The following is a 25,320-nucleotide window of genomic DNA, read 5'->3' on the forward strand; positions in this document are numbered from 1 at the left end:
CATGTTTATCATCTTAAAAAAAACTTTTACATTTTATTGAGTTTCACTTTTTACAACAGCACTACCAAACCTGAAGACAAATCACATCCATTTCATATAAATTATCAAATGAATCATACAAATCATCTTCTCATCTGAGGCACAACCAATGGTCCTTATTCATGATGAATGTCATATCCTTAATTTTAGCATGCATTATTTCAGTAAACTTTATTCATGTTCCCTCTCATAGCTTTGTAGGAAAGATTACTTATTTTGGTCTGTTTGCTGAACTCCATGTCAATTTTGTAGCATTCTTGTCCAGTGCATATTTATCTGGTTCCAGTTAATCTGAACTGAATATTCAATCTCTCAGTAGTCAGTCAGTATTAAGACAAGTACGTAACTCCTCAATTTGGCACAACAGACTTCATTTTTTGTCCACTTAAACTCATCTTCAGAGGATCTGCAGTCCGTCCATAGTAAGGCCGTTCTCCAAAGCTGTGTGATAAATCTCCAAGGCCTGCTCCAGAGGCAGCGCTTCCCCCTCGCTGGTCTGAATGATGGCTATGGTCTCTCCAAACTCATTGCACATGATAGTAGGAGTGCCCTGTGTCTGAGAGAAGAAAACAGATTTCTGAATGATTCAACAGCAGAGAGTACACAGACTTGTTTACAGGTGCTGATTAAATATCATCCTGTTTTAACTCTAAACTTTCATTTAAATAGTTCACCGGTTAACTAGATAGGACTAAACTTCCTCCATGGCACCCAGCTCATGTTAACTTAAGGCAGTGCTTTAGGGATGAGTGAGTAGGATATACATTCTGACCTGTGGAAGATCGGAGGCTTGGATCTGGATGAGCTGAGGCTGCCCATTAGCTAGTTCCACTGCCGAAGCGTCCACCACTGCCACGGCGGAGCTGGTCTCCATGGCAGCTTGGGCGGAAGCCACTTCATCCAGCCTCTGCTGCCTCGTGTGCGTCTTTTTGTGGTTCCTCAGGTTGGAGAAGGTCTTGAAGGCTTTGCCGCACTGCAGACATACATGTGGCCGTTCGCCCGTGTGTGTTCGACGGTGTTCGGCCAGGTGCATACTCTGGACAAAACCCTTTCCGCACACTTCACAGCGGAATGGCCGTTCACCCGAGTGGGTGCGCAGGTGCTCTCGCAGGTGTGTGTTCTGACGGAAGCGTTTGCCGCACACTTGGCAAGGAAACGGGCGCTCACCAGTGTGGACCCGCTGATGTAGTACAACTCCAGAGGAAGACACAAATAGTTTGCCACAGATAGGACACTGGTGGGCTTTGGGGCGCTTTCCGGTGGCACACCGCGACCGCCCAGGGCCTAAGGCGAAGTGGCTCAGTCTGTGAAGACGCAGATTGGCAGGAGAATTGAGCTTCTTCCCACAAACATTACAATCTAGACCCCACCGCACAAGACTGGTTGAATCCCCCGATTCTGTCTCTACTGTGGTTGAGGTGGAGGGCTCTGAGGTCAACTCTGCTTGGTCGTTTGTCTCTTTGCCCTCTTTTGTCCCTGTACCAGCCTGCACCAGGGTGGGGTGCTGCTCCAGACAGTGGCTGTCTCGTTGCCTCCTGGTCAGGAAGCCAGCCTCACAGTGAGAACATGGGAAAGGGGCCGGAGCCCCTGGATGTTGAGTGTAGCGATGTGCTGCTAACTTGATAGGCCAGCGAAAGGTGGCAGGGCAGTCTGGGCAGCAGAGTGTTGCAGCACTGGAGTGCAGCAGGCTGTGCTGACGGAGGTTGGACGACTGAGAAAACGAGCGGTGGCAGACATCGCAGCGGTATGGTCGCACACCAGAGTGGATCAGATTGTGCCTCATCAGATTTGCCAGAGCTGAGAAGGTTTTGCCGCAGTCAGAACACTGGAAGGGCCGCTCACCGGTGTGAATGCGGATATGGTTGCGAACGTGGATTTGCTTCTTAAAAGACTTGCCGCAGATGCCACACATAAAGCTGCGCTCAGTGACATGGGTCTTACGTCGGTGGTGAACCAGCTGCAGTTGGGAGGTAAAGGTCTTAGAGCAAGAACGACAAGAAAAAGGCCCTTTCTCCGATGGCGCAGCTCCAGCTGTGACCCCGACACCAGTGTCCTCCAGGGGAGCAGGGTTTGGAGCTATGCCAGACTTGGTGGCATCCTCCACCTGCTGGGGGCCATTTGTGTTGCCTAAAAGTGGGGCAGACACCTCCATGTTGGTTTCCTCCCCCTGCTTCTCCACTTCACCTCCTTCCATTCTGGTCTGACAACTTTGGATTGGATCTTCTCCAAATTTTTCCATCTCATCCTCTGTGAGAGGGGCCAGGAGGTTGATCTTGGTCTCATCTGTGAGACTATTCTTCTCTCTTGCTCTCTGTAGAATGGCAAGAGCAGAGAGAGATGCTCTTCTTGGAGCTGAGACCTGTAAAATTAAGCATATTATGTCAAATTGAAATGTCATTCTAATTAACATGAGGTTGTGGGGGAGAATATGATTATTTTTCTACCATGGAGACAGAGACAGGTGTGCCGGATGGATCCCGGTTGAGGTGGGTTCTACGGTGGTAGAGGTACTTGGTCATGTTGGTGAAGGTTTTGTTGCAGAACTGACACTTGTGTAGGGGATCTGCAGTGTGGGACTTCCTGCAAAAGACCGGGATGAAAAGATGAAACGGACGGAAAAAGAATCAAAAGTTTAAAAATATCGGCTGTGAGTTTCTCAAAGTTCCGTCAGCTGCTGTGGTGTTTACCTGTGCATGATGAGAGTCATCTCAGTGGTGAAGCCATTGCCACAATCCACACACAAGTACCTGGCCACGCCCGAGTGTGTGCGCATGTGTGTCTGCAGTGACGTTGCCTTCTTGAACACCTTGCCACACTCTGGACATTCATGCGTGCCCTGCTCATGCACACGTTTGTGAGCAGCCAGCCGGTTGACGGAGGTAAAGGTGCGGCTGCACAGCTCACATTGTTGGGGCTTGGCCCAGGCTGCTGCTTTCTTCTCTGCTACTCTAATCCTAATATCCTCTACTTTCTCTGTAGTCTCGTCCCTCCCTCGAACCTCCTCGAAGCCACTCATGACGCCTGGCTCTCCACTCTCTTTGTCCTGAGCCAGGAAGTGCTCTCCCTGGTGTTGGAGGAAGTCCTCTGGGGTCTGGAAGAGAAGGGAGCATTCTGAGCACTCATAAGGGTGGCTGAGCACCATCTCTGTTGGCTGCTGCTGCTGCTGGGTGTCATCCTGGATCCTGGGGGCCAACCTTAACTCCAGTCTCTTCCCCCCGTTCTCCAGGACCCCCAACTTTCTTGAAGAGCCTCGGCCCACAGCGGGCAACAGAGGGGGCAGCTTGGAGCGGCGCTGATTGGGGGTGGTGGAGTTGTCTGCCAGAGCTTGAGCTGTGAGAATCTGCAGGTGCATTGTGGCAGAGCCGGGGGTCGCTGTCACTGGAGGTAGCAGGGCGGAACGGGAGGGTGCAGCAGATTTTGAAACAGATTGACGTTTCTTCTGTTGTTGTTGTTGCTGCTGCTGCTGCTGCTGCTGCTGCTGCTGAGCGAGTACCTGGGAAATAACCACAGGAATGTACAAACCGTAAAACGCTTCATATAGTTCTCATTTAATTCCTCTGTTGTGATGTGTTTCCATTACAAGTACCTGTGCCAGGATCTCCCCAGCCTGCTGCTCACTTAGCACGTAGTTCTGCATATTGTTCAGTGGAGTGATGGTGCCATCAGGCTGCAGCACATATTCCTGTTACAAGGACCAAAAAATAGCTTTTTCAAATTGTTGTATGTAGTGCTACAGAAATGAATGCAAAGTCAATGACTCAGCACAGTGAAACCTTTTTAGAGTAAACTAGGGGTTACCAGATATACTCCTCAAATTTACAGTTGTTCCATTGTCAACTTTACTCTATAATGAGATTTGACCCAATATTAGTCTGCCAGTTTGATTCACACAAACTCTACTTTGATAGTCTGGGACAAAACTCCCAATACAGATGAAACTACACATAAATTGAGTTCTAGGATGTGAATGAGTCTGCAGAATATAACCTACAACATTACATCATCACACATTTGATTGTTTTTACTGTGAAATAACATGTTATTGGTACAACTGCATTCAATTCAGAAAGCAACCAATTTATATAAACTAACTGTTAATGTGTCTCCTAAAGAGTGTGGCACCAGTAATTGAAAAGCTTATTGAAGTACTGCACCAGTCGGTTAATTTAATTACCAATAAAAGACTACTATAGTTTCCATAAATTAAAAGGCAGATTAATTCTAGTTGCCAGATTAGAACACAAATGTTTTACAGGTATTCGTTAACCTAGTTAAATAAGTTTCCATTACCAACATGGTCTCTGTGTTGCTGTGTGTGCTGCTCCTGCTGTGGGTCCGCCGGTGCTCCAGCCAGGTCTCAGGTGAGTCAAACAGAGCCAAACAGTCAAGACACTGGTACTGAACAGGTCCCGACATCTGGCCCTCTGACCGTTCCTCTGTCTCCAAAACCTCACACAGCTCTGGAGAACAAACATACACACACAAAAGTCCCTCTAAAAAGCTATACACTTACTTCCACAGATTAGCATGTTGTTGCACCATGCACATACTATCTCCCGTACGTTATCCATATATCAACCTATTTTATACAGTAGGATCTCAACACACTCCATTTTTATAATCTTGCTCAAAATACACAATCAAACTTCTCACCTTGATGCTCCACCTCCATCCCTGCCTCTCTCATGTGCATCTCCTGGTGCTGCAGCAGTTCCTCTGGGTTCATGAGGAGAGCCCCACATTCCAGACACTGGTACTGCTGGGTTTGCCCCATCTCTTGGGCATCCTGGATGGCCATTGCCTCTCCTTCTCCTTCTCCCTCTTGGCCAGTGTGGATCTGCTGGTGGATCAGCACATCCTCAAGGGTGTTGAAAAGCTGGTGGCACTCACTGCACATATATTGGTGCTCCACATACACACCCTCCGCCTCTTCCTGCTGCTCAGCCATGCTGGTACTCTATATATATTCAAGTGTGTGTGTGTGTGTGTGTGTGTGTGTGTGTTTGTTGTCCTATGTAGGTAGCAAGTGTATCATGGAGTATGGTGTGAGTGACAAGTGATGTTGTTGAATTTCCCTGCTGCGTCCGTGAATGATGATTGCCTTGTCACCAAGATGGTCAGTGTAAGAGCACACCTGTGTCGAACAAAAAATAAATAAAAATGACATTTAAAACTGAACAGTATTAATACTAAATCACCAGTTATGTAGCAGCCACCGAATGATAAGCATAATGATTTCAGTGTTTCTCTCACACAACCCAAACAGCAACGGTACACGTCATTAAAACGTTACTAAAGACCCAGTAGTCTTTACACAAATATTATGGAACAGAACCGTGTACAAACATAGCATTTTTCAGCCGTTAGCCAAATGAAGGCCCTCTAATGCTAACAACACGACCATTCTCAGCACATCTCTCATCATTGCATGGTTATTCACACAAATGTAATTCATATCTTTGTTTACAGTGTGTGATGGCATATGGAGAGCTGTTGGCGGCGCTCCCTCCGATATTGCAGACCTGTTTCTCGGCACCGCGGTTTCCTGACAGCGGCTCCCCGGTTCGTCGGGCGGTCCGTCAGGCGGCGCTACCCACTTTTCCCCGAAGCTCTCTGGCTACGACGGCGGGCCCTTCTTTCCCTTTACCTCTACTTACTCTCGTTGGACAATCCCTCGTGTAGTCATCACTCTAAGTTCACACAAGTGTGTGCCTTTTTGTTAGTCCCTTGTCACCATCTGTGGCGTGGAAATACTAAAATATGAATGGTGTCCGTGGGAAATTGCACTTCAACGCGTGAAATGAAACGTTAGCCCGCCGATCTTCTCCATTCTTGTGAAACGAAGCTCCGCCCAATGCGGTAGCCTCATTATTTCAGAATCTGTGATTGGACATGCTGACTGTCGATCCTAAACTGTCCTGATGGGCATTGTAGTTTTTTTGACGACTGTACGAGTACAATTTCCCCCATCCTTTTTATTGTTCTTTATAGAATAACTTTAAATTACCCAATTTTAAGATACATTTTAAATTAGCTGCTGTATGAATTTTGTCGGATATTTTGACTAATTTAGACTCGATTACATTATCACAATGTTTATTTAAAATGAAACGTTGACACTGTGTTGGCTAACGGTACATGTCCATAATCCAACGTCTAAGTACCATTGAGGTAGTCATTGTAATTTGATTTTCGTCGTAAACTCAATTTCATATTTTCGTTAGTACTGTTAGTGTGGACTCGAAACCCCCAAGAACTCATTTTCCCAGTAACCCTTGCGAGCTTTACGTTGTTGTGCGTCAGCTCCCCGGTCCCCCCACCATCACCGTTCTACAGAGGAAGAAAGGGGGAGACGGGCAACCTATACAGAACGCTGTAAGTGTAGTTTATGTTTATATCGAATATTAAAATACACTTATATATAGCTTAAGTTTGTGCCGGTCTGGCTGCTAATAACGTTCAACATTGCCCCGGCTCTAGTTCACACAAATATGAGCGGCAGCGGGCGGCCCAGGACCAGCTCATTTGCTGAGCCTCCCGGAGCTCCCGGATCCGCTGCAGCCGGTGCCGGATCAGCAGTAGCCGGTGGAAGCTCGACAGGAAAAACTGGGGCTTCGCAAGCCAGTGGAAGCAGCTCGGCGAGCTTTGGGAATTTGAAACTGCCTAGTAAGTAGTGTTTTGTAATTATATCATAAGCACAGTTTACATGTTATTACAAAGGCTCGGACTGTTCGTTACTTTTTAGAGAATTGTGTCGGGAGTGTGCTTAATTTCGATCATTGTCGCGGAGCTAACCTTTAGCCAGCAAGCTGTTAGCTGGTTAGCAAACTTAAGTTAGCTGTCCAGCTAACGTTAGCTGTGTTTTTCATTAACTGTTAACGAACCATTGCAATCAAGGGCTTTTATCGCATAGCTAACATCATCGTTTGCTGCTGGTGACGTGCTTTGAACTATAACGTTATATATGATATTTCGACGGAAAATAATGTTATGTAAATGTTTTCGGCAACATTACCTAACATTATTTCTGCATTGTAACCCAAGAATAGAAGTGGTGTTAGCCGACGCTCTAATATATTCGTCATTAGTATCAGATGTGGAAGCTAGCTAGTTTTCTAACGTTTGTAAAGAGTAGTTTGAAATTGTTATGTCTAACTTTTTAGGCGTCATCCTCGGTCCAGTCGGACAAGGCATAAATAGTTTTTGCCAAACTAGATTTGCGATACTATACTTCTTCTGGGAGCCAGAAGAAAGAGACATTAAAATCAGTGTCTAAACTTATACATATACGAATGCATATGATAGCATCTATGCACGGGTTTAAACTGCTGGTCTAGTACATAAGTCCACCTCAGGCCATCTTTCATCAATAAAGTGAGATTTCTAGCTTAGTATAGTGGAAACAGTATGGTAAACCTTTTATTTTGGCACATTGCCTGTGCAGCCATGTCAGCTCCCCCTTAGTTCTGAATGTAATTACATTTCTGTACACCTTAGAGGAAGCCAATATTCCCTTAGGTAGGCTGTCTACTTTTGCACTGATAGTTGAACACGTTCACTATCTTAAACATTTTGAAGCCTTTACTGGAAACCCTGGCTTGCCAATAGCAAAGTACCTACAGTTGGTTTCGTTGGGGTGATGACAATAACTTGCAGAATGCTCAGGGGACATGTCGCTATGCAGCAGTAGCAGTTGGCTGACGATTTGAAGGGTTGGACCAAGGTGTGCAAAAGAACATACTGGGAGAGACAGAAGAAAATAATATCACAGCTCTTCAAAACGGGAATAAAACTGGTATTTGGGGCCTGTGATAATATAATGTGTTGGATCAATAATTGATTATTAGAACAGGTGAATTTGCTAACAAAGAAAATGAATGGAAGTCAAACATCAAAGGTGACTCAAGCTGCTGTGTAGTAAAACTTTGTACTGAACTTTGCTGAACTTAGTACATGCAGCCAATCAGCAGATCTTCATCAGGTGATTTGGCTCATACACGTCTAACTTTTCCCTGTTCAGTTTGAGAATATCTCCGTCCAGGTCACCAGGGTCTGTTGCATTTTGTGAAAGCATTGTTCTTATGTCAGAGCGGCCTGGACCCTGACCAATTTCTTAATGTGTATGGGGAAAACTGAGCTTGAGGCCAGGTGATGTCTGCCTGCTCGGACATGGTCAGATGCTGTTTAGCAGCAATGTTAAGAAGGTTGAAAAATATGTTAACTGGAACAACTAAATGGTGTTATTGACAATTTTAGAAGACACTACTAGTTTCCACTGAGAAAACGACAGCTGGACGGACCAAATGTATATAAAAAAAACTTTGGCTGATCAAAGCCTTTAGGGGTGATGCCAATAATCAATGTTAAGTGATTTAGAACTGACCAAAGAATCAGTCACAAATTAATTGTTAGGTCTAGTTGCAGTTATTCAATACTTAAAATTAAATCAGAAATGGTTTGATCAAAAATCAAGATTATTAATCTGAGTAAGCAGTTTTAAGTACTCCTGTTCTACACTGTTCACTTATCAGAAACCCATGTTAAAGTCACTGGTTTTACCTTGTTTCAGTTACCGATGTATTTTCTAAGTTGTCCTTCTTACTTCTAAGTATTTATGTACCTTTCTACCACTAGTTACCAATTTCAAAAGCATTTACTTGGATCTCGGGGTTATTACATCCCATTACACCCTTTAAAATCCACATTTTGTTTGTCCTGCCTTTAAATCCTAAACTGACACACAGACATCATTAGCTGTATAGTAGATGGTCAAGAGAAGGGATGTACCAGTACCGATCTAGTGGTACTGACATTATTAATATCACCTTTTCCCGGGTTTAAACAGGTGATCCAGTACATAAATCCGTCTCAGGTTATCTGGATCAACAGAAGTACATTTACAAGATAAAGCCCAACATCCAGGCATCAGGCTTGAAAAAGAAAAAGAAGACACATAGGTGCATGAAATCCAGTGTGTCAGTGGGCCTTGGACTCAGTATTTAGTGCCAGGGTAATCATAGCAGTCTTTGGGCTCATGTTACATTACATAAAAATGATCCCAATCCATGCAGTATGGTATAAAGAGTTTTAATTCGAGAAAAAAGAGCACCATGTTGGATTAGCATTTGTTGATGTTGGTGAGGTATTGGTAATGGTAGAGAATATGTTGGATCAGCAAAAGAACATAAACTACAATAGTTGTGAGGTATAGTTTCTGATCAACAAATTTAAGGACCATTGATAGTTATTGGTATAGGATGTGTCCCTGCTTGAGGTCTGGTAAATTGAAGCATCTTCTATTGTGGAGGATGGGACATGTGTAGACAAATGGATTAAAAGGCACCAATAGCTGTGGAGTGATATATCCAAGCCATGCCCACTGTAAATCCATCGCTAAGCAAAGTGCTGTTAAAATTTCTATAGGCCATTAATGATAAAAATACTTATAATTTGTCATTCAATCAGATCATTTTATCAATTTAAAAGTGTGCTTGAGTTTACACTTACAAACAAGCTCCGAGCTAATTGCCTTTTAGTGTGGGTGTGATGAGAGTCACTCTGCTCATCCCTTTTTCTCTTAGTCATCAGGCTTGTGTTGACTTATCAGAAACCAAAGCTATTCACCGACAGCTGGGCAGAGTGTTCATCTTTGCATTCATTATTCAAGCAACTATCATTCCACAGCTGCATCATATTTAATGTGCTTCACTCTGACTTATCTTGTTTAAAAAGAGTGTAAAAGTGATGCTAAAAGAAAATACAGAAGAACGTATCGTGGCGCTGGAAAACAGGAATGTGCAGGAACTAAACACTTACCTGGGCGTAGAGAGATCTAGGCAAGTCATGTCGCTACGCTATTGGCTGCTGCTAAGGCCTGCTGATAACCTTGAAACACAAAAAAAGCAAAGTATATAGTTGTCTTTTGTCATCAGGAATCAATTGGAGAATCATTTTGGATTAATGTTTTTCATTTATAGACAGAAAAAGCAGTTGATTAAAGACAAATTTCAGTCTTGTTTTTCCATTTTGAGACTTGGAGACCTACTAGAGATCAGGAGGGGTCCTGTTCAGACAGGCGAAGTGAGCGAGCCCAGGAAATGGAAACACTTCTGGGTGTGCTACTGTCCACGCAATTTTGTATTACAGGCTCTGACAAGCCTTTTAGCAATGGGCCTCTTTTCTGCTGTTCTTCCCCTCACAGTGTCATTGCTTCTGGTGGCGATTTTTCAAATATTCTTTGACCCAGCAGAGGTGTAAAACACTGAGCAGCTACTTAACTTGACAATAACTAGAGCTGTCAGTTATGGTTAGATCTTGAACATCTCACTTTTCCTGATTGCCACAACGTCAAACATTCTGTCCTAAATAAGAATATACACACAGGTGAAAAATAAATGAAAATTTAGTGTGGGAAAAATATATAGATTTTTAGATGCTTCCATTTAGGTGTACTCCATTATACAATAAAGCAACATATATCCTATGATGCTACTGGTATATTCTCATAGGAGAAGTCTCTTCCAAGATGACAATGCCCCCATCCATAGGACACGAGTATTTACTGAATCATTTGAAGAATAAAATGGGAGAATTTAGGCAGAGTTGTTAGACTGAGCTCTCCACCATCAAGCACATTAAAGATGTTTCGGCAGCTTGTGGTGGCCCAACACCTTACTAAGACACTTAGTGTTGGTTTTTCACCCATCATTATGTATTACCTGTATTTCAGCTCTTAAAAAAAGCTGGCAGTAGCTGCAAACATGATTTCCTTGACTGAGGTTATACCAGAAAACATGTACTAAATACAACTACATGCTTAACTGGCTCTTGCAGACGGATTACATCGATTTATCCCTGGGGTATATGTATATTATTGGAATGGGGACATTGAGGTAATTGAGATTGCAGAGGTGCTGAGCTGGAACTGTGATTGAGACTGTAACCAATTCAGGAAGACACAGAGACGCAGGTTAAACCTGTAATCTGAATGGGTCTACACACATCACCCAACCTGGCTTTGAGTCTCCTGTCCTAAACTGGGTTCAACGTGAGTTGCAGGGACCTGGTCCAGGAACTCCTATTTTAAAATGTGTTACTGGTAGGGCTGTATTGAATAATGGAAGCTTTATTCATAATTTTGATATTCCAATTCTAAATCAACATTTGAATGCTGCACAGCTTTTTAATATTTTGCATATTTCTTAATTCAGTTTTCTTTTTAAATCAGCACAGTTGCAGATAAAAAATTGGGCTATACTAATAGTAGTGTTATATTTGTAGAATTAGATTCCAGTGGTGGCTGATTGTTTTCAACTTGTGTGAACCAAACATTTCCAATAACTCCAGTCTTATAAAGTCAAAAAATCTAAATGTATTCTAAAAAAAGTAATAACAAATTTGCCATAGGTGGAGAAATTTTGCCAGCAAAACAAAGAATTTGGCAGTGAGGAACTGAAAGAAATTATATTGGTTAAACCCATAGCATTCCGCCCCCCTTTTTCTTTTAGAGGGGTTTGGCGACAAGGGATGTTAATCGGAGATATAATTTGTTACTCAGGTTTTAGTGCAAAGAAAACTTTTTTATTTTTATTTTTTAACTAAAATTGACAATCAATTTTTTTTTCAGAAATCCCTCCAAAATGCCACAGTAAAACGGCAAGACCTTGAGCACGGAATTGCATTTTTGGTGATTAAATGGCAGAACCTCTGTTTTTGAAACTGCTGAGAAACCCTCTTATTGTCAAAGAAAGCAATGCATCTTTTGAATGCTCTTGGTCTCTAGTTTACGGTTGTAAAGTGTTATGTGGCTGTGATTATCTTAGAAGCCACAGCAGGTCATTTTATACAGTTTCAGAAAACGGTTTCACTAAAGTAAAATGGCTACTATGGAGACTAACGTCAAAACACATGAATAAAATTGGGCTCATTAGTCATGCCAAATTTATTCAATCCCACGATCCCAGTAGAAATTTTCAAAGACACCGTTTTAGAATAGGCGCAAATAACACATTTATACCCATACTGCATGAGCAAAATCTGTACTGTGTCGTGGTACAGTGGTCGCCTGCCAATCTAAAAGTTGGTAATTAGATCCCTGACCCTGCAGTCCCATGTTGAAGACACTGACTGTGCGTGTGTGCTGAGCAGATGGCACCTTGTACAGCAGCCCTGGCCACAGTGTGTAAATGTGTGTACATTTTGAATAGTTTCTGTACTACGTAAAAGCGCTCTGAGTAGATATAAAATAGTCCATTTACTGATTTGACTTAAATATTAATGCCGTTAGCATAGTGGCTAACACTATTGTTACTTAGTAACAATAACCACGCTCATTACCGGCCAGTGGGATGTGTCTGGAGTGGAGCCACCACATAGGTCACAGCCATTTAAAAAAGAAAGGAAGGGCATGTTAATGTTTCCATAGCTTCCATGTTTCAGGGACACTGACATATGGAAAGGCTGAGTGGGAGAGGATCATGCCACAATGTTTATCACATGTCTAAACATAATTTTCTCGTTGAAAAATACAATGCCTTTTCACAACAGAATGTTTGTATGTCTACATTTTTCAAACATTCAGGATCTTTCTAACAAGATGCATGCGTGCTCTCATCCACAGGAGACAGTGGCAAGGTGACTACGGTGGTAGCCACACCTGGCCAGGGCCCCGATCGCCCACAAGAAGTGTCCTATACAGACATAAAGGTTATAGGAAATGGCTCCTTTGGAGTGGTCTACCAGGCTCGGCTCATTGACAGCCAGGAGATGGTGGCAATTAAGAAAGTTCTCCAAGACAAGAGGTTTAAGGTATGTTTAGAAGAGCATGTGGTCAGATACTTACAGAAAGCTATACATTTTGCCTGTACAAAGAAGGTTGTTTTGGCTTTTGGTAGACACAAATTACTTTGTGCATTGCTCTTTTACTCTGTGGATTAGCATATGACGTTCTTCAGTAATTATCCTGGATCACAGACCTGTGCCAGTTTGCTGTGACAGTCACAATTTTTGCATTTCTTTCCTTTGCTCATGCAGAATAGGGAGCTGCAAATTATGAGGAAATTGGACCACTGCAACATTGTGAGGCTACGTTACTTCTTCTACTCCAGTGGGGAGAAGGTGTGTATGCACTGACGTTTTATGCCGTATGAATCATGTTTCGAGGTGAAGCACTCTGCCTCCACACCCAGCCATTAAATGGTGCATGCATCATTGATGATTCATAGATGTGTTTTAGACAAGGTGATCCTGGTCTTTATTGTACATTCAATTTACGGTTTTAACTTGGCGCTCCTAAGGGTTCAAGCACTTTGGACAAATACCTCTGATTACTATTGTGGTTTTGCCATCAATGTATCTGCATGTGAGGAAAAAAAACAAGCTGTATCAGCCAAACTTGGCTTGTGAACCATAACCTCTGAACTGTGCGCTCTAGGAACTAAATATTTGTCTCCCCGGGTTCCTAAGATCAAGATTTTTATATGTAAGCCATGTGCAATGGCGCATAGTGCATTTTGTTATTGTTATTTAAAAATTCATATATCATATTTCATATAATGAAAGATTTTATAGTTAAAGAATTCAGTTTTATGTAGGGTTCAATAAGCCTTAATATCCTATGTGTTTTATTACTTATATTGTGTAAAGATTGTGTACATCAACAGCAATTGTTTATTTTAATCATTGTTTGCACTAAATATTTATTTAAGATAATCAGTGCAAAGCATAAGATAAATGTTTTTTATGTTGCCTTTCTAAAAGCAATCTTCAATCATATAGCTAATCACTGCATACAATTAATCTTTTGTTCACGTTCTTCGTGTACAACCCAACATACTTTGAGATTGGTTTGATTTATAATCCTAACATCACTTTTACATTCCACCTCTAATTATACAGTCCTCTTTCCTTTTTCCTACTTTCTAGAAAGATGAGGTGTATTTGAATCTGGTGCTGGACTTTGTCCCTGAGACAGTGTACAGGGTGGCTCGGCATTTCAACAAGGCCAAGACCACCATCCCCATCATCTATGTTAAGGTATGTATACTAACACACAGATTGGTTTGCTGCTGGTCATTTCTTCTAACTGCTTTCATCACGCTACTATAGGCATCAAAAGGTTTATTCAGGGATGGCATACTTAATTTCTGTGTGTATCATAAGTGAAAAGTGCTGTTATAATTGTAGAAGCAAATATGTTGTTGGCTGTTTACAGGCAAACTTGTCCTTAACACTTGCAGAGGTTACATTTTCACCCCTTTCCGTTCCTCTTTAATTAAGCAGAAAATGGAAATTAAGTTGACATTCGCTGGGTTCATTTTGGCAGTTATATTTAAACACTCACAGAAGTTATCCTAGCTCCAATACTAAATCAAGGTTTCTGCTGCTTTCATGATCCTACTGGCAAAAGTGGCAAAGTATGATGGAAAACTAGTAGGAACAATATAACCTTGAATTATCGCATTTATTTCAGTACTTCCCGGCAGTGTATAACAAAAATTCTTAATGATATGAGTAGGGCTGTACCAAATACCTTTTTATTTTTTTAACTTCAGAGCTTCGGTACTTATCAACAGGGATTATTCAAAGATTCAAAGAGAGACAGTCACCTATTATTTGTCAGCAAGTTTGACGTGTTGGCAGAAACATACCCGATCACTAATGAGCACACCAGTGCTGGACGGTATGCTGCTTCACACCAAATACGGTGTATATTTTTGTCATATCAATTTTTTAATACACCACCACACCGCTGTATTTGTTTGCACAACGTTTGGAAAGCTGTGCCGCGTTACACTGTTTCAGACGGACCCTTTCCAATGTTGAGCTTTTAAGCATTCATGGTCACGCCTCCAGTCGCGGGGTAAACAGTAGTGCTTTTGTTACATTACGGTGAAGATGGATAGGATAGACGTTGAAGTTTCAAAATCGAAGCTGTAGAACTAGTAGAACACGATGACACAGAACGACAACAATTTCTGCTGACAGGAGGAGCTGTGTCTGTTGTTTGGAGGGTTTTGGTTTAAAAAATGGTTGCTATCTGTACTCGTCGCGCTAATGTTAAGACCTGTCACCTGAAGCATGAAGCGGAGCAACATATTGAACACAATACCAATCCTCCTACAGTCCCACTACGGACCGTTGAGAAAGACAGGTTCAGAGCAATTAAAACACCATATTTAAGATGTCTTACCTCGCCGAAATATTCCTGCCAAACCACCAACGTTATTCGAACAACACCAAAGCAAGCTAACAGTGGAGTTACGCCCACTTTTCAAACTATCAACCTAAACCTTATGTTACCTGTGGTCAAGGTCGTGTTTACAACTATTTTGTTTTGAAAAGGAAGCATGTTAAAGTTATTGGTATGTGTAAGTATAAGAACATTTTACTACTTTGTATTTTGCACAATAAAAATAGTTTAGATTCTGTAACTGTTTTTTGCATTGTCCTTAAACGTAATATAAGCAAAGCCAAGCAAACCTTTTAGTAATCAAAACTTTCAGTAACCATGATTACATTGAAACGTTTCTTTCAATATTCTGAAAGTACTGAATATTGAGAGTAAAATAAGCCGTTATAAACTTACATAAAGACCCAGTTAAGCATACTACCCAGCACTACAGCAAACTATTTGTCTTATCCACTTGTTTTTGTATTTCACCGGGAAACCCTAATGTTCCCAAACAGGAGACCTTAATGATAACGTAGGGTCTTCATGTTCTGGCTTCTCTACATTGGACATAACGCTAGCTAGCGAGTGGCATTGCTGGGATAAGCGCACTGTGTGTAAAGCACTTAAAGTGCAAGGAGGAGACTAAACAAACTTCTGGTCCGCCACATAATGTTTGTGTGGGAACTCGGAATTGAATTATGTTCCCTCTTGCTTCCTGTCTATCCACTGTCATTATCAAATAAAGGGAAAAGCCATAAAAAAATAATTAAAAAAAATAAAAAGGTTTTCATTTGGTGTACATTAGCACCGTTCCGAAAGTCCTGTACCAAAAAGGTGCAGTACAAATAAAATGTACCGTTACATTTCTTACACCTTACTCCGAATTTCCACCGGATGTGTAACAACTGTAGATCGGCTCCGCTGCGTGTCGGCTCTGTGCTCCACCGCCCATCAATACCCACCGGGTCTGGATTTGTTGCGGAACGGCTGCGGCCACGACTGAGCTGAAGTCCCGAGAACCGACGAGATCTCGCAAATTCACATTGAATAGAACCACAAAAACAAGAGTGTTTTTCCATCCAGAGGAATAGAGAGGAAACAACTCTGTAATTCTTTTTTCGAGGTGTAGTGCAGGGAAATACACACATTGACTTTAATGGAAACCTAATGACTCCGCAGCCATTAAACATCCGGTGGAAATTGGGGGAAAGTGTTAACTGTAACGTTAACGGGAGTCTCACACTGCCATATGGACTGATCAGCCGGTCTCCGGTTACATGATTGTCCACTGCAGGGTGACGTCAGGTTGCTTTTCTCCAAAATTTGAAACGGTCTTAACTTTGAAATAAATGGAAAGAATTGCGTTTTTTACGGACTGTCTAACAGGTGACAGCCAACGTAGTGTCCTTGAATGACTGCTCAACCATGTAGTGTTTCACTAGAGCATTAGCATTTTGAACGGTTGTACTATCTACCTTTTATCAATTCGTCTGAAAACAACACTGGGCTCATAAAGTATAACCATACAGATGTCTTCACACATCAGACTGCTTGCTTGTAACTCACACTTTCTCTGGTCTTGGCTGAGATGGACAACATAGCACTGCAAAAATTAGCCAGCAGCAAGCGGCTAATACCACACTAAAATTTCAGCTTGCATGATTTGAATCTCAAAATTGAAAATCAAACACCTACCCATCGAACAAATATTCAGATGCAGCCCTAGAAATGATTAATTACTTAAATCAAGCAATCTGGACCTGGAAAAGCAACAGGAAATGTATGGATATTAATAGGAATACGGTAGGATCTGTTTAAAAAACAGCAGCTTAACAATTTGGAGAATCTTTAGCAGCATACTGTGCTCTTCGTGCTTTCGATGTTTAAAGCATAGTACTATAAATATTTAATTCACAAATGCAATACTGACATGGAGTAGCTGATATTTTCAATTGGACTAATATGTTTAATTTGTGCTTTTTGCATTCATTAGTGGAAGGTTTCCATGCTTTGTCATTATCTCTCTGGGATAAGATATATATATTTCATCCTAGTCTTCTGAATTGCATTTCATCAGTTAATGAGCAATGTTTTGGAACACCGTACAGTGGAAATTTGAAAATGAAATGTAGTTATTGCGGGTGGGTGTCAAACAACCAAAGTATTTTCCTGTTTGTTTTTCACAGACAGCTCGTGTTTAAGGATTATGAAACCAGAAAGGGAAATATGGCCCCATGGGAATGAATCTGTTTGTAATACACTTGGTTCCCTGTTTAAAAGGGTGCTCATTTTAGGGAGAGTTTGTGTGTTTACGGTGTCTGTAGCAGCAGAGAGAACATTATAGCTGTCTCATGGCCCATTTCCCTTCCTCGGCCTGCTGCTCCCCTGTGGCTTTGAGATGAATACTGATCTCTCTCTCTCCATTCTTCCGTCCTCCAGCGATACACTTCTACATCCCTGTCCCCTGGGTGTCTATGTTTATGCCTTGTCTCTCAGTTTTCCACACCCCTCTCTTCCTCTTCTCTCTCTCTGCCCCCTTTTTGAACATCATCTCTCATCCCTTCAGTCATCTTGTCTGTAATCATTTTGTAATCTGTGGCCGGCTCGCTATCAATGCATCATGTGGGTAATGATGATAATGGTGATGACAAGGATTTGTCATAATAAGATGCTTACCATCTGCATTTCACAGAATCATTAAATGGGTGCAGACTTAACTGTGTGAGCAATTTCTGTTCCGGAATGACATCACTGACCTTGGAATTGGATGTGTAGACAAATGTTAACTAGGGGATTGATGAGGACAGTTGATCATCTTCTGGGATAACTTTTCACTCCTACGTTATTTTGTTGTAGAAACAAGCCACTTTGGGCTGCATCAGACACAACACAGCAGCTTCTTTCAACATGCACCTACACAGTCCACTCAAAAACACAATCAGTGTCCATATTGAAGTGACTAGCACATGACGGAAATCTGCAGTGGGGGGGGGGGGGGGGGGGGGGGGGGGGTGGACGGAGTATTTTTTCCGCTGTTGATTTTGTCTGTAATTTTAACGGTAGATTTATTTGAACAGTGAGAGACAGAATAACAGGAACATCCAGAAAAATGCATGTCAAAAATGTTTTATTTTTTATTTTACCCCCTCTAAAGCAGAAAGATCTGTCTCTCAGGTGTCTTTTATTCAGGTAACGAGCTGAGATTTGAGCAAACTCTTAAAGGGCGTGCTCCTAATCTCAACTTGTTACCTGTATAAAAGACACCTGTCCACAGACGCAATCAATCATATTCCAAACTCTCCACCATGGCCAAGACCAAAGAGCTCTCCAAAGATGTCAGGGACAAGATCATTGACCTACACAAGTCTAGAATGGGCTACAAGACCATTGCCAAACAGCTTGGTGAGAAAGTGACAAGAGTTGGTGCGGTTATTCGCAAATGGAAGAAACACAAAAGAACTGTCAATCTCCTTCAGCCAGGGGCACCGTGCAAGATCTCACCTCGTTGCGTTGCAATGATCATGAGAACAGTGAGGAATCGGCCCAGAACAACACGGGAGGATCGCCCGCAAGGTCCCCCTGCTCAAGAAAGCACATTTACATGCCCGCCTGAAGTTTGCCAATGAACATCTGAATGATTCAGAGGACAACTGGGAGAAAGTGTGGTGTTAGAGGAGACCAAAATGAAGCTCTTTGGCATCAACTCAACTTGTCATGTTTGGAGGAGGAGGAATGCTGCCTATCACCCCAAGAACACCATCCCCACTGTCAAACATGGAGGTGGAAACATTATGCTTTGGGGTTGTTTTTTTGCTAAGGGGACAGGACAACTTCACCGCATCAAAGGGACGATGGACAGGGCCATGTACCGTCAAATCTTGGTTAAGAACTTCCTTCCCTCAGCCTCTGACCTCTGTGATTCACAACAAGGTTTTGCCACCAAGTACTAAGTCATGTTTTGCAGAAGGGGTCAAATACACATTTCCCTCATTAAAATGCAAATCAATTTATAACATTTTCTTTTTCTAGAGTTTTATGTTATTTTGTCTCTCACTGTTCAAATAAATCTACCATTAGAATTTTAGACTAACTTGGCTAACTAACTTAGTCTAACTTGGCAACTGACAAATTTCTTTGTCAGTTGCCAAATGTACAAAATCAGCAGGGGATCAAATACTTTTTTTCTCCCCTCTGTAAGCCGACTGGTTCTCCTCTCACATTGAGCTAGTGTTTTTTGTTGTTGTTGTTGGTTAGCCCATCCATCCGTTTTCTGCTGCATATCAAGGTCCAGATTGCATTAATTAATTTTATTTGGAATTGTTGTTGTACTCTGTGGGCAAGTACTAAAAGAAATATGATATGAAATATTCAAGGCCATATAGTCCATAGTTTTGTACTTTGGCCAGTATGATCATAAAAGAGGTATTCAAAAATCTTTGTGGTATTAAAAAGGTTTTGAAAAGGCTCGAACATAACAAGCAAACTCTGCAGAAACCCTAATCGAGCATTGGAGCCCAGACACCTTCTGTGAGTCATGACTCACTTGACTAAACATGAGAACAGGGGAAACAACTTACAATAGTAAACTTGGGCGTCCTCAAATGCTGTTTTGCTTTTCTTCCCTGAAATATCTGTATGGTTCTGTCTAAGTTGTTTAACACCGTCGGGCATTTTCTCTCTGTCCCCCCCCTTAGGTGTACATGTACCAGCTGTTCCGCAGTCTGGCTTATATCCATTCCCAGGGTGTGTGTCACAGAGACATCAAGCCCCAGAACCTCCTGGTGGACCCAGAGACGGCCATCCTCAAACTCTGTGACTTTGGCAGGTTGGTACCAGACTGCCTCTGGACGTGTCTATCTTTATCATTCTTTTTATTGTCGTGACTGTCTGTCACAGTCTGCATGTTTAGTTGGCTGTCTGTTTGTGAAGACATCTATTTCTCAGTCTTTATTCACCTGTATTGATCTCATGATGGTCATGTCTTTCTTACGTCACTGTTGTCTTCGCTGACATGCTATAATTTTGTGAAAACGAAGAAACACTGAGAAATGAAAGGTTCAGGTTGACTGGCGTTCCCCTCCTGTACATTCTCTCTTTCTCGTCTTTTTCTCCTTCATTTCCTTCCTTCCATCTTCTAGTGCAAAGCAGCTAGTTCGGGGGGAGCCAAATGTGTCCTATATCTGCTCACGGTACTATCGTGCCCCAGAACTCATCTTTGGTGCCACCGACTACACGTCCAACATTGACATCTGGTCGGCCGGCTGTGTGCTGGCTGAGCTGCTGCTGGGCCAGCCCATCTTCCCTGGGGACAGTGGTGTGGACCAGCTAGTAGAGATCATCAAGGTACACTAGGGATACTACAAACTGTGGCTGAAAGCCAACTGATTGCACAAGCAGCTAGCTAAAAAAGAGACGTGGTGAAAAACTTGAGTTTTAAGAAACTGTTTATTATTTGTAACAACTATGGAAAAATAAGCATTTATTGATACCTCACCAGTACAACTTTGTATATTTATATTAAGTGTATTTGAATACATTTAAATGCAGGTATCATTAAATGGAAATCAGTATATCCAGAAGGACAATGCAAGCTGTATACTTAATATAAGGAAGTATATATATATATGATATATATCTTGTTATCCACACTGACAATTCCTCCTCCACATTTTGTATACAGGCACGCAGGACATATGTTAATATTAATGAAACTTAACTCTTCATTCTTGTTTGCAGGTCCTGGGGACACCAACAAGGGAGCAGATCCGGGAGATGAACCCTAACTACACAGAGTTCAAATTCCCTCAAATCAAAGCACACCCTTGGACAAAGGTATGTTCCCCCTACTGGGAAATATTATTCCTGGTTAGCAGTTACGTAATGTTTTAGAGATCCTCTGAAATTGATTTTTTTTCTCTTTTTGTGGGTTAGGGAAATATCCTAATAAGAAACTGGAATTTGATGAAATATCTCTATATGCAATGTTATGTTTTGAAGAGGTGTATAATTCTAAAAACTCAGATACAATAAATTTAGCGCATGCATGTGCGGCAGCCACCCTACCTCTCCTGCCTCTCCCTGTCTGAAAGCACCTTTAGTCTTGGATTTGCACAAACGCACATTTCTGAATTTCTCTCCCTACCAGGTGTTTAAGCCTCGAACCCCACCAGAGGCCATTGCCCTCTGCTCTCGACTGCTGGAATACACGCCGGTAACCAGGCTGTCCCCCCTGGAAGCATGTGCGCACGCTTTCTTCGATGAGCTGCGTCAGCCCAACACCCGCCTGCCCAGTGGACGAGAACTGCCGCTCCTCTTCAACTTCAGTCCCGTTGGTCAGTTTACCTCTCTGTCATACATCATTCTGTGTTTGACCTCTGATGACCTTCACATAGTTTTCATGTTTGGTTGTCATGTCACTGCACCAAAAGTATTTTATACGCTCACATTTGTTTGCCATTTTTAATTCCTCAGAGCTGTCTATCCAACCCCAGTTGAACTCCACACTCATTCCTCCTCACGCTCGTGCACAGACATCGCCTGCTTCACATGGTATGTGTCAAATCAAAAAATGATCCTCTATTTAAATCATAAAAAAACCATTACAGTTACAAACCTTCAAAACTAATCCCGAACATCAGTCTTGTTTTGGTTCTAACTCTGGTCAAATTACTCTTTCAATACTGTCTATTTCATTGACAGGCCGTATTGTGGAGAGGTTTTTTAATACATTCATGTATTTATTGGCCGTTTTATTTTGCTTTTCGTCATAATTAAAATAGTGTGGAAATCCAAATATCTTTTGTCCACATTGTACATTCTGGCCTATATGACCCTGACGAAAAATAAGCTTTTGCTCAGTCTGTACTTTAACTGAACTTCTGAACCTAAGCCATTTTAACTTAATCCTACGTGTAGCGTTTGCCCAGAAGTTGAATGTCACGACTACTTTTCAGACTTTTTATGCATATTACTTGAAATACATTTATATTTATTTTTAGACATTATTATCACTTGATAGGCAGTCAAGTGTCATTACTGAGCTATCTATTATTTCTGTGTAATTAGCGTTGTGTTGGTGACAAGTGTGCTTCCTCTCTCCCCCTGCAGAGGGCAGTGTGTCAGACAGTACCGCCCAGCCCAGCTCAACACCTGGATCCATCAACAACAGTACCTGAGCATCCATCCCTCTGTCATCCTTTCTTTTGTCTTCCCCATTTTCCTTTTCTGTCCTCTGCTCTTCTCCCTCTCAACCTTCCTCTTGGCTCCAAACCCTTAAAATAGAAAAGAAATAACTATACACACCCACATAAACACTCAGCTTTGCTACTTCCCCTGAATTTTAACCATTTCCAATCAAAAGCAATTTCTGTGGCTGATTGCTTCAGGAAGGTGTTTGGTTGTTTTATGGATAATTAGATAGCCATGCTTGGGCCTAATATAAGCTGCAGTTCAAAGTCTATGGTGGCCCTCGTCTAGCCTGTTAATAAAGAAACTGTACATTGGTTGGGATGTTTGGGAGATGGGGGGGGGGGGGTTGTACATGTTATGTGGATTTTCTGTATTATAATCTACAGTTGACTTTTATCCCTTTTTATGTTCATTTAATTTGCAGTAGTGTATTTTACGTGTGGCCGTGGTGCCATTGAATGGGGTCCTGATTGGCTATGGAGTTGAGAATGAGGGCCGTGTGTAAGGCCGGACTAATGTTGACAATCATCCTTAGTGGGGTCAAAAAGGACACCGCTGTAGTGTGCATGTTTGATCGTACAACCCACTGAACTCTTCTCAAGTATTGTCAGTTCACCTAGCCCAATGGTAAACAAATGTAAAGATTTTTTTTTTTTTTTAAATCTCAGAGTTTGATACCAGACCGAACATATTTGCTGATTTTGGCTCATTTTAGATAGAGGTGATTTTAAATTTTATTGCAAAGGAGGGCACCACAGCCTGTCTTTACTTTACGCGTCTTTGAATATTTGCTCCTGAACTGCCTTTTACGTGAATGAGAGGGAGCAAAGTGCACATTTTCAGTTTCTTCTGTATAAGCTCGTATTTGCGTTGGTTAAGCTGGAGACCATACGTTTCATGTTAATTCTCAAGTGAATAATGCACATCTCCAAAGGGAGTAAAGAGGAAGCAAAGGGGCAAGTTATATGTACTGTCCAGCAGTTAACTTCAAACAGAGGAAGCAGTTGGTATTGGGGTTCCAGTTGCATCTGATACAGAAGCCTCAATGATGTCTTGCATGTAATCAACATGGTTGCCTAGCACTGTAGGGGGAAAAGTCACCTCATTAATTATGTCAGGTTACGGTGTTAAGTTTCATATCAGCTTGATTATGTTGAAGATTCAGGTACAGAGTCTACTAACCGTTTTCATTGCTCCCCTGGCTTATTGTCATTTCAGATAGTATACATAGTTACTGTTTGTGCAGGAGGAGGACTGAATACATTTTTGTTTTGTTTGTGAGAAAGATTTGTTAAAACCCTCTTCGCCCCTTCCCAAACAGCCTGCAACACTCTTATCATGTTTTTCTTGTCCTGTAGTAGGAACTGATGGTGAATGATTGACTCAGCCTAACAGTCCACTGTCGGCATGAAGCAGTTTTCTTTCTTTCAACCACGCAAATGTGCATGTTCAGCCCAAGTTGACCACACTATGTTACTTCCACTAATCTCAGTAATAATCAGACCTGAAATGATGCTCAAACCCCAGAAACCCAACAGCTTTTGGAGCCTCCCCTTCCGTTCCTTTTTGTCCTCCTCCCTCTGCCTTCTGCTTCCCACTTTGCTCCTTTTTTCACTGCTAAACTGTAAATATCAAGTACCTTTTTATTTTGTTATTTTTGTTATTATTGTTATTATATTGTTGTTCTTGTAATTTTTTTCTTTAGTAGACTGGTGCAGCAGCGGCCGGACTGTTTATCCTCAGTCACAGTCTGTAAATACAAGTTCATTTCAGTCCCTGGTTCAGAAGGGGAAAAACAGAACAAAATGTTTTATTTTTATTCTCTCTCCCTTCAATACTCTCTTCACGACTTCTCCTTTTTCCCCCATAAATGTTATAATGTCATAACTGTTTTATTTATTGTATTGTGTTTTTTGGGGGGATTGGGGGATCTTTTCCAATGGGGTGGTACAATTGAGTGGTTATGGGGTTTTGTTTGTTTTTTTAATTCCAAATTTTAGTCCAGAAATGTCACATGTAAAACGATTTCACATCCAAGATACTGTACTGAGGTCCAGACGGGGGTGTGTTATTTCTGATTAGTGGTCTCGTGTGTATGCAGGTGCACATGGTAGCCAACAGGAGGAACACCAGTTTTTCAGGAAGGTGTTCAATGTGAAGGGAATGTTACAAGCCTCTGGATCTACGAAAGCGAACAGATCACTATGTGTGCGCGTGCATGTGTGTGTGTGTGTGTGTGTCTGGAGGAAAGGGGAAATAATGAATCTGTCCATTGACATATATCATCTCCTGTGTCCGACTGTCTCCCATTTTTGCTTACTGTATGTCGTACGAGTGCAATGGGTCCTTTTAAGTACTGTGTGTATACTTCACAGATACTTTGTGAGTTTCGCGTGCGCGTGTGTGCGTGTGTGTGTGTGTGCGCGTGTGTGTATGTGTGTGTGTGTACACACAATGGACATTATTCTCAGTACTCCTGACTTCCTAAATGAAGAGCTGATTAAATGTGCTATTTTAATGTTTGTTTTTTTCCATCTTATGATCTTTCACTTTGTTTTTAATTTGCTGTGACCCTGCTATTTTATCATCCTCACATCTGAGGGTAATATGTAATTGTTGGGAACAGAACGGTTGGAAAAAGGAGATGATAAAGAGGGATGGAGGGAGAGAGACAGTTTTTGTTTGTTGGTATAAATAATTAAACTCATTAATAAAGTGATAAACGTTCCTGTCTCAAATTCATTATTAAATTATGCCTGAATAAGTTAAACCATGTTAACATGACCTTTAGTGAGGTAATAAGTTATCATATATATGATATGATATTAAAATGTCATGTTTATTGATAACTTTCTTGTCCTGTGTATACAAGGAAGACACTTATTAGTATGTTGGTAGTACTAGGTGAATGTGTAATTACT

At 41.7% G+C, this 25,320-nt stretch overlaps 2 protein-coding genes across 9 annotated transcripts; one reads left to right on the forward strand and one right to left on the reverse strand.

Annotated features, from left to right (window-relative positions):
* Positions 1-8: 8 nt before the first annotated feature.
* Positions 9-25,058, reverse strand: znf526 (zinc finger protein 526). Of its 7 annotated transcripts, none has more exons than XM_034874117.1 (8): positions 24,620-25,058; positions 4,693-5,040; positions 4,330-4,499; positions 3,626-3,721; positions 2,727-3,532; positions 2,484-2,619; positions 812-2,398; positions 9-595 (listed from the first exon to the last, which is right to left on the reverse strand). In XM_034874117.1, exons 2-8 carry the CDS (start codon positions 4,985-4,987, stop codon positions 437-439), a joined length of 3,249 nt encoding a protein of 1,082 aa, XP_034730008.1. In that variant the 5' UTR covers positions 4,988-5,040; positions 24,620-25,058; the 3' UTR covers positions 9-436. The 7 variants fall into 7 exon arrangements, with proteins under 7 accessions (XP_034730008.1, XP_034730011.1, XP_034730010.1 ...); XM_034874120.1 differs by lacking the exon at positions 24,620-25,058 and adding an exon at positions 5,697-5,907 and having other exon boundaries at positions 2,727-3,508; positions 3,620-3,721; positions 4,693-5,173; XM_034874119.1 differs by lacking the exon at positions 24,620-25,058 and adding an exon at positions 5,697-5,907 and having other exon boundaries at positions 2,727-3,517; positions 3,620-3,721; positions 4,693-5,173.
* gsk3ab (glycogen synthase kinase 3 alpha b) lies at positions 6,160-25,126 on the forward strand. 2 transcript variants are annotated; one of them, XM_034874259.1, is made up of 11 exons: positions 6,160-6,414; positions 6,520-6,705; positions 12,659-12,846; positions 13,072-13,155; positions 13,963-14,073; positions 19,906-20,036; positions 20,350-20,554; positions 20,948-21,043; positions 21,357-21,543; positions 21,683-21,760; positions 22,319-25,126. In XM_034874259.1, the coding sequence occupies exons 2-11, from the start codon at positions 6,531-6,533 to the stop codon at positions 22,384-22,386; spliced, it is 1,323 nt and encodes a 440-aa protein (XP_034730150.1). In that variant the 5' UTR covers positions 6,160-6,414; positions 6,520-6,530; the 3' UTR covers positions 22,387-25,126. The 2 variants fall into 2 exon arrangements, with proteins under 2 accessions (XP_034730150.1, XP_034730151.1); XM_034874260.1 differs by having other exon boundaries at positions 6,319-6,705.
* Positions 25,127-25,320: the final 194 nt, after the last annotated feature.

Source organism: Etheostoma cragini, chromosome 6, assembly GCF_013103735.1.
Source record: "Etheostoma cragini isolate CJK2018 chromosome 6, CSU_Ecrag_1.0, whole genome shotgun sequence".
Taxonomy (NCBI): domain Eukaryota; kingdom Metazoa; phylum Chordata; class Actinopteri; order Perciformes; family Percidae; genus Etheostoma; species Etheostoma cragini.

Coding starts and splice junctions, on each gene's coding strand:
- gsk3ab (XM_034874259.1), top strand. CDS start 6,531: ATGAGCGGCAGCGGGCGGCCCAGGACCAGCTCATTTGCTGAGCCTCCC. Junction 12,847..13,071: donor TCCAAGACAAGAGGTTTAAG/GTATGTTTAGAA, acceptor TTGCTCATGCAG/AATAGGGAGCTGCAAATTAT. Junction 21,044..21,356: donor AAGCACACCCTTGGACAAAG/GTATGTTCCCCC, acceptor TCTCCCTACCAG/GTGTTTAAGCCTCGAACCCC.
- znf526 (XM_034874117.1), bottom strand. CDS start 4,987: ATGGCTGAGCAGCAGGAAGAGGCGGAGGGTGTGTATGTGGAGCACCAA. Junction 4,500..4,692: donor GATGGAGGTGGAGCATCAAG/GTGAGAAGTTTG, acceptor TTTGTTCTCCAG/AGCTGTGTGAGGTTTTGGAG. Junction 2,399..2,483: donor CACCTGTCTCTGTCTCCATG/GTAGAAAAATAA, acceptor TTAATTTTACAG/GTCTCAGCTCCAAGAAGAGC.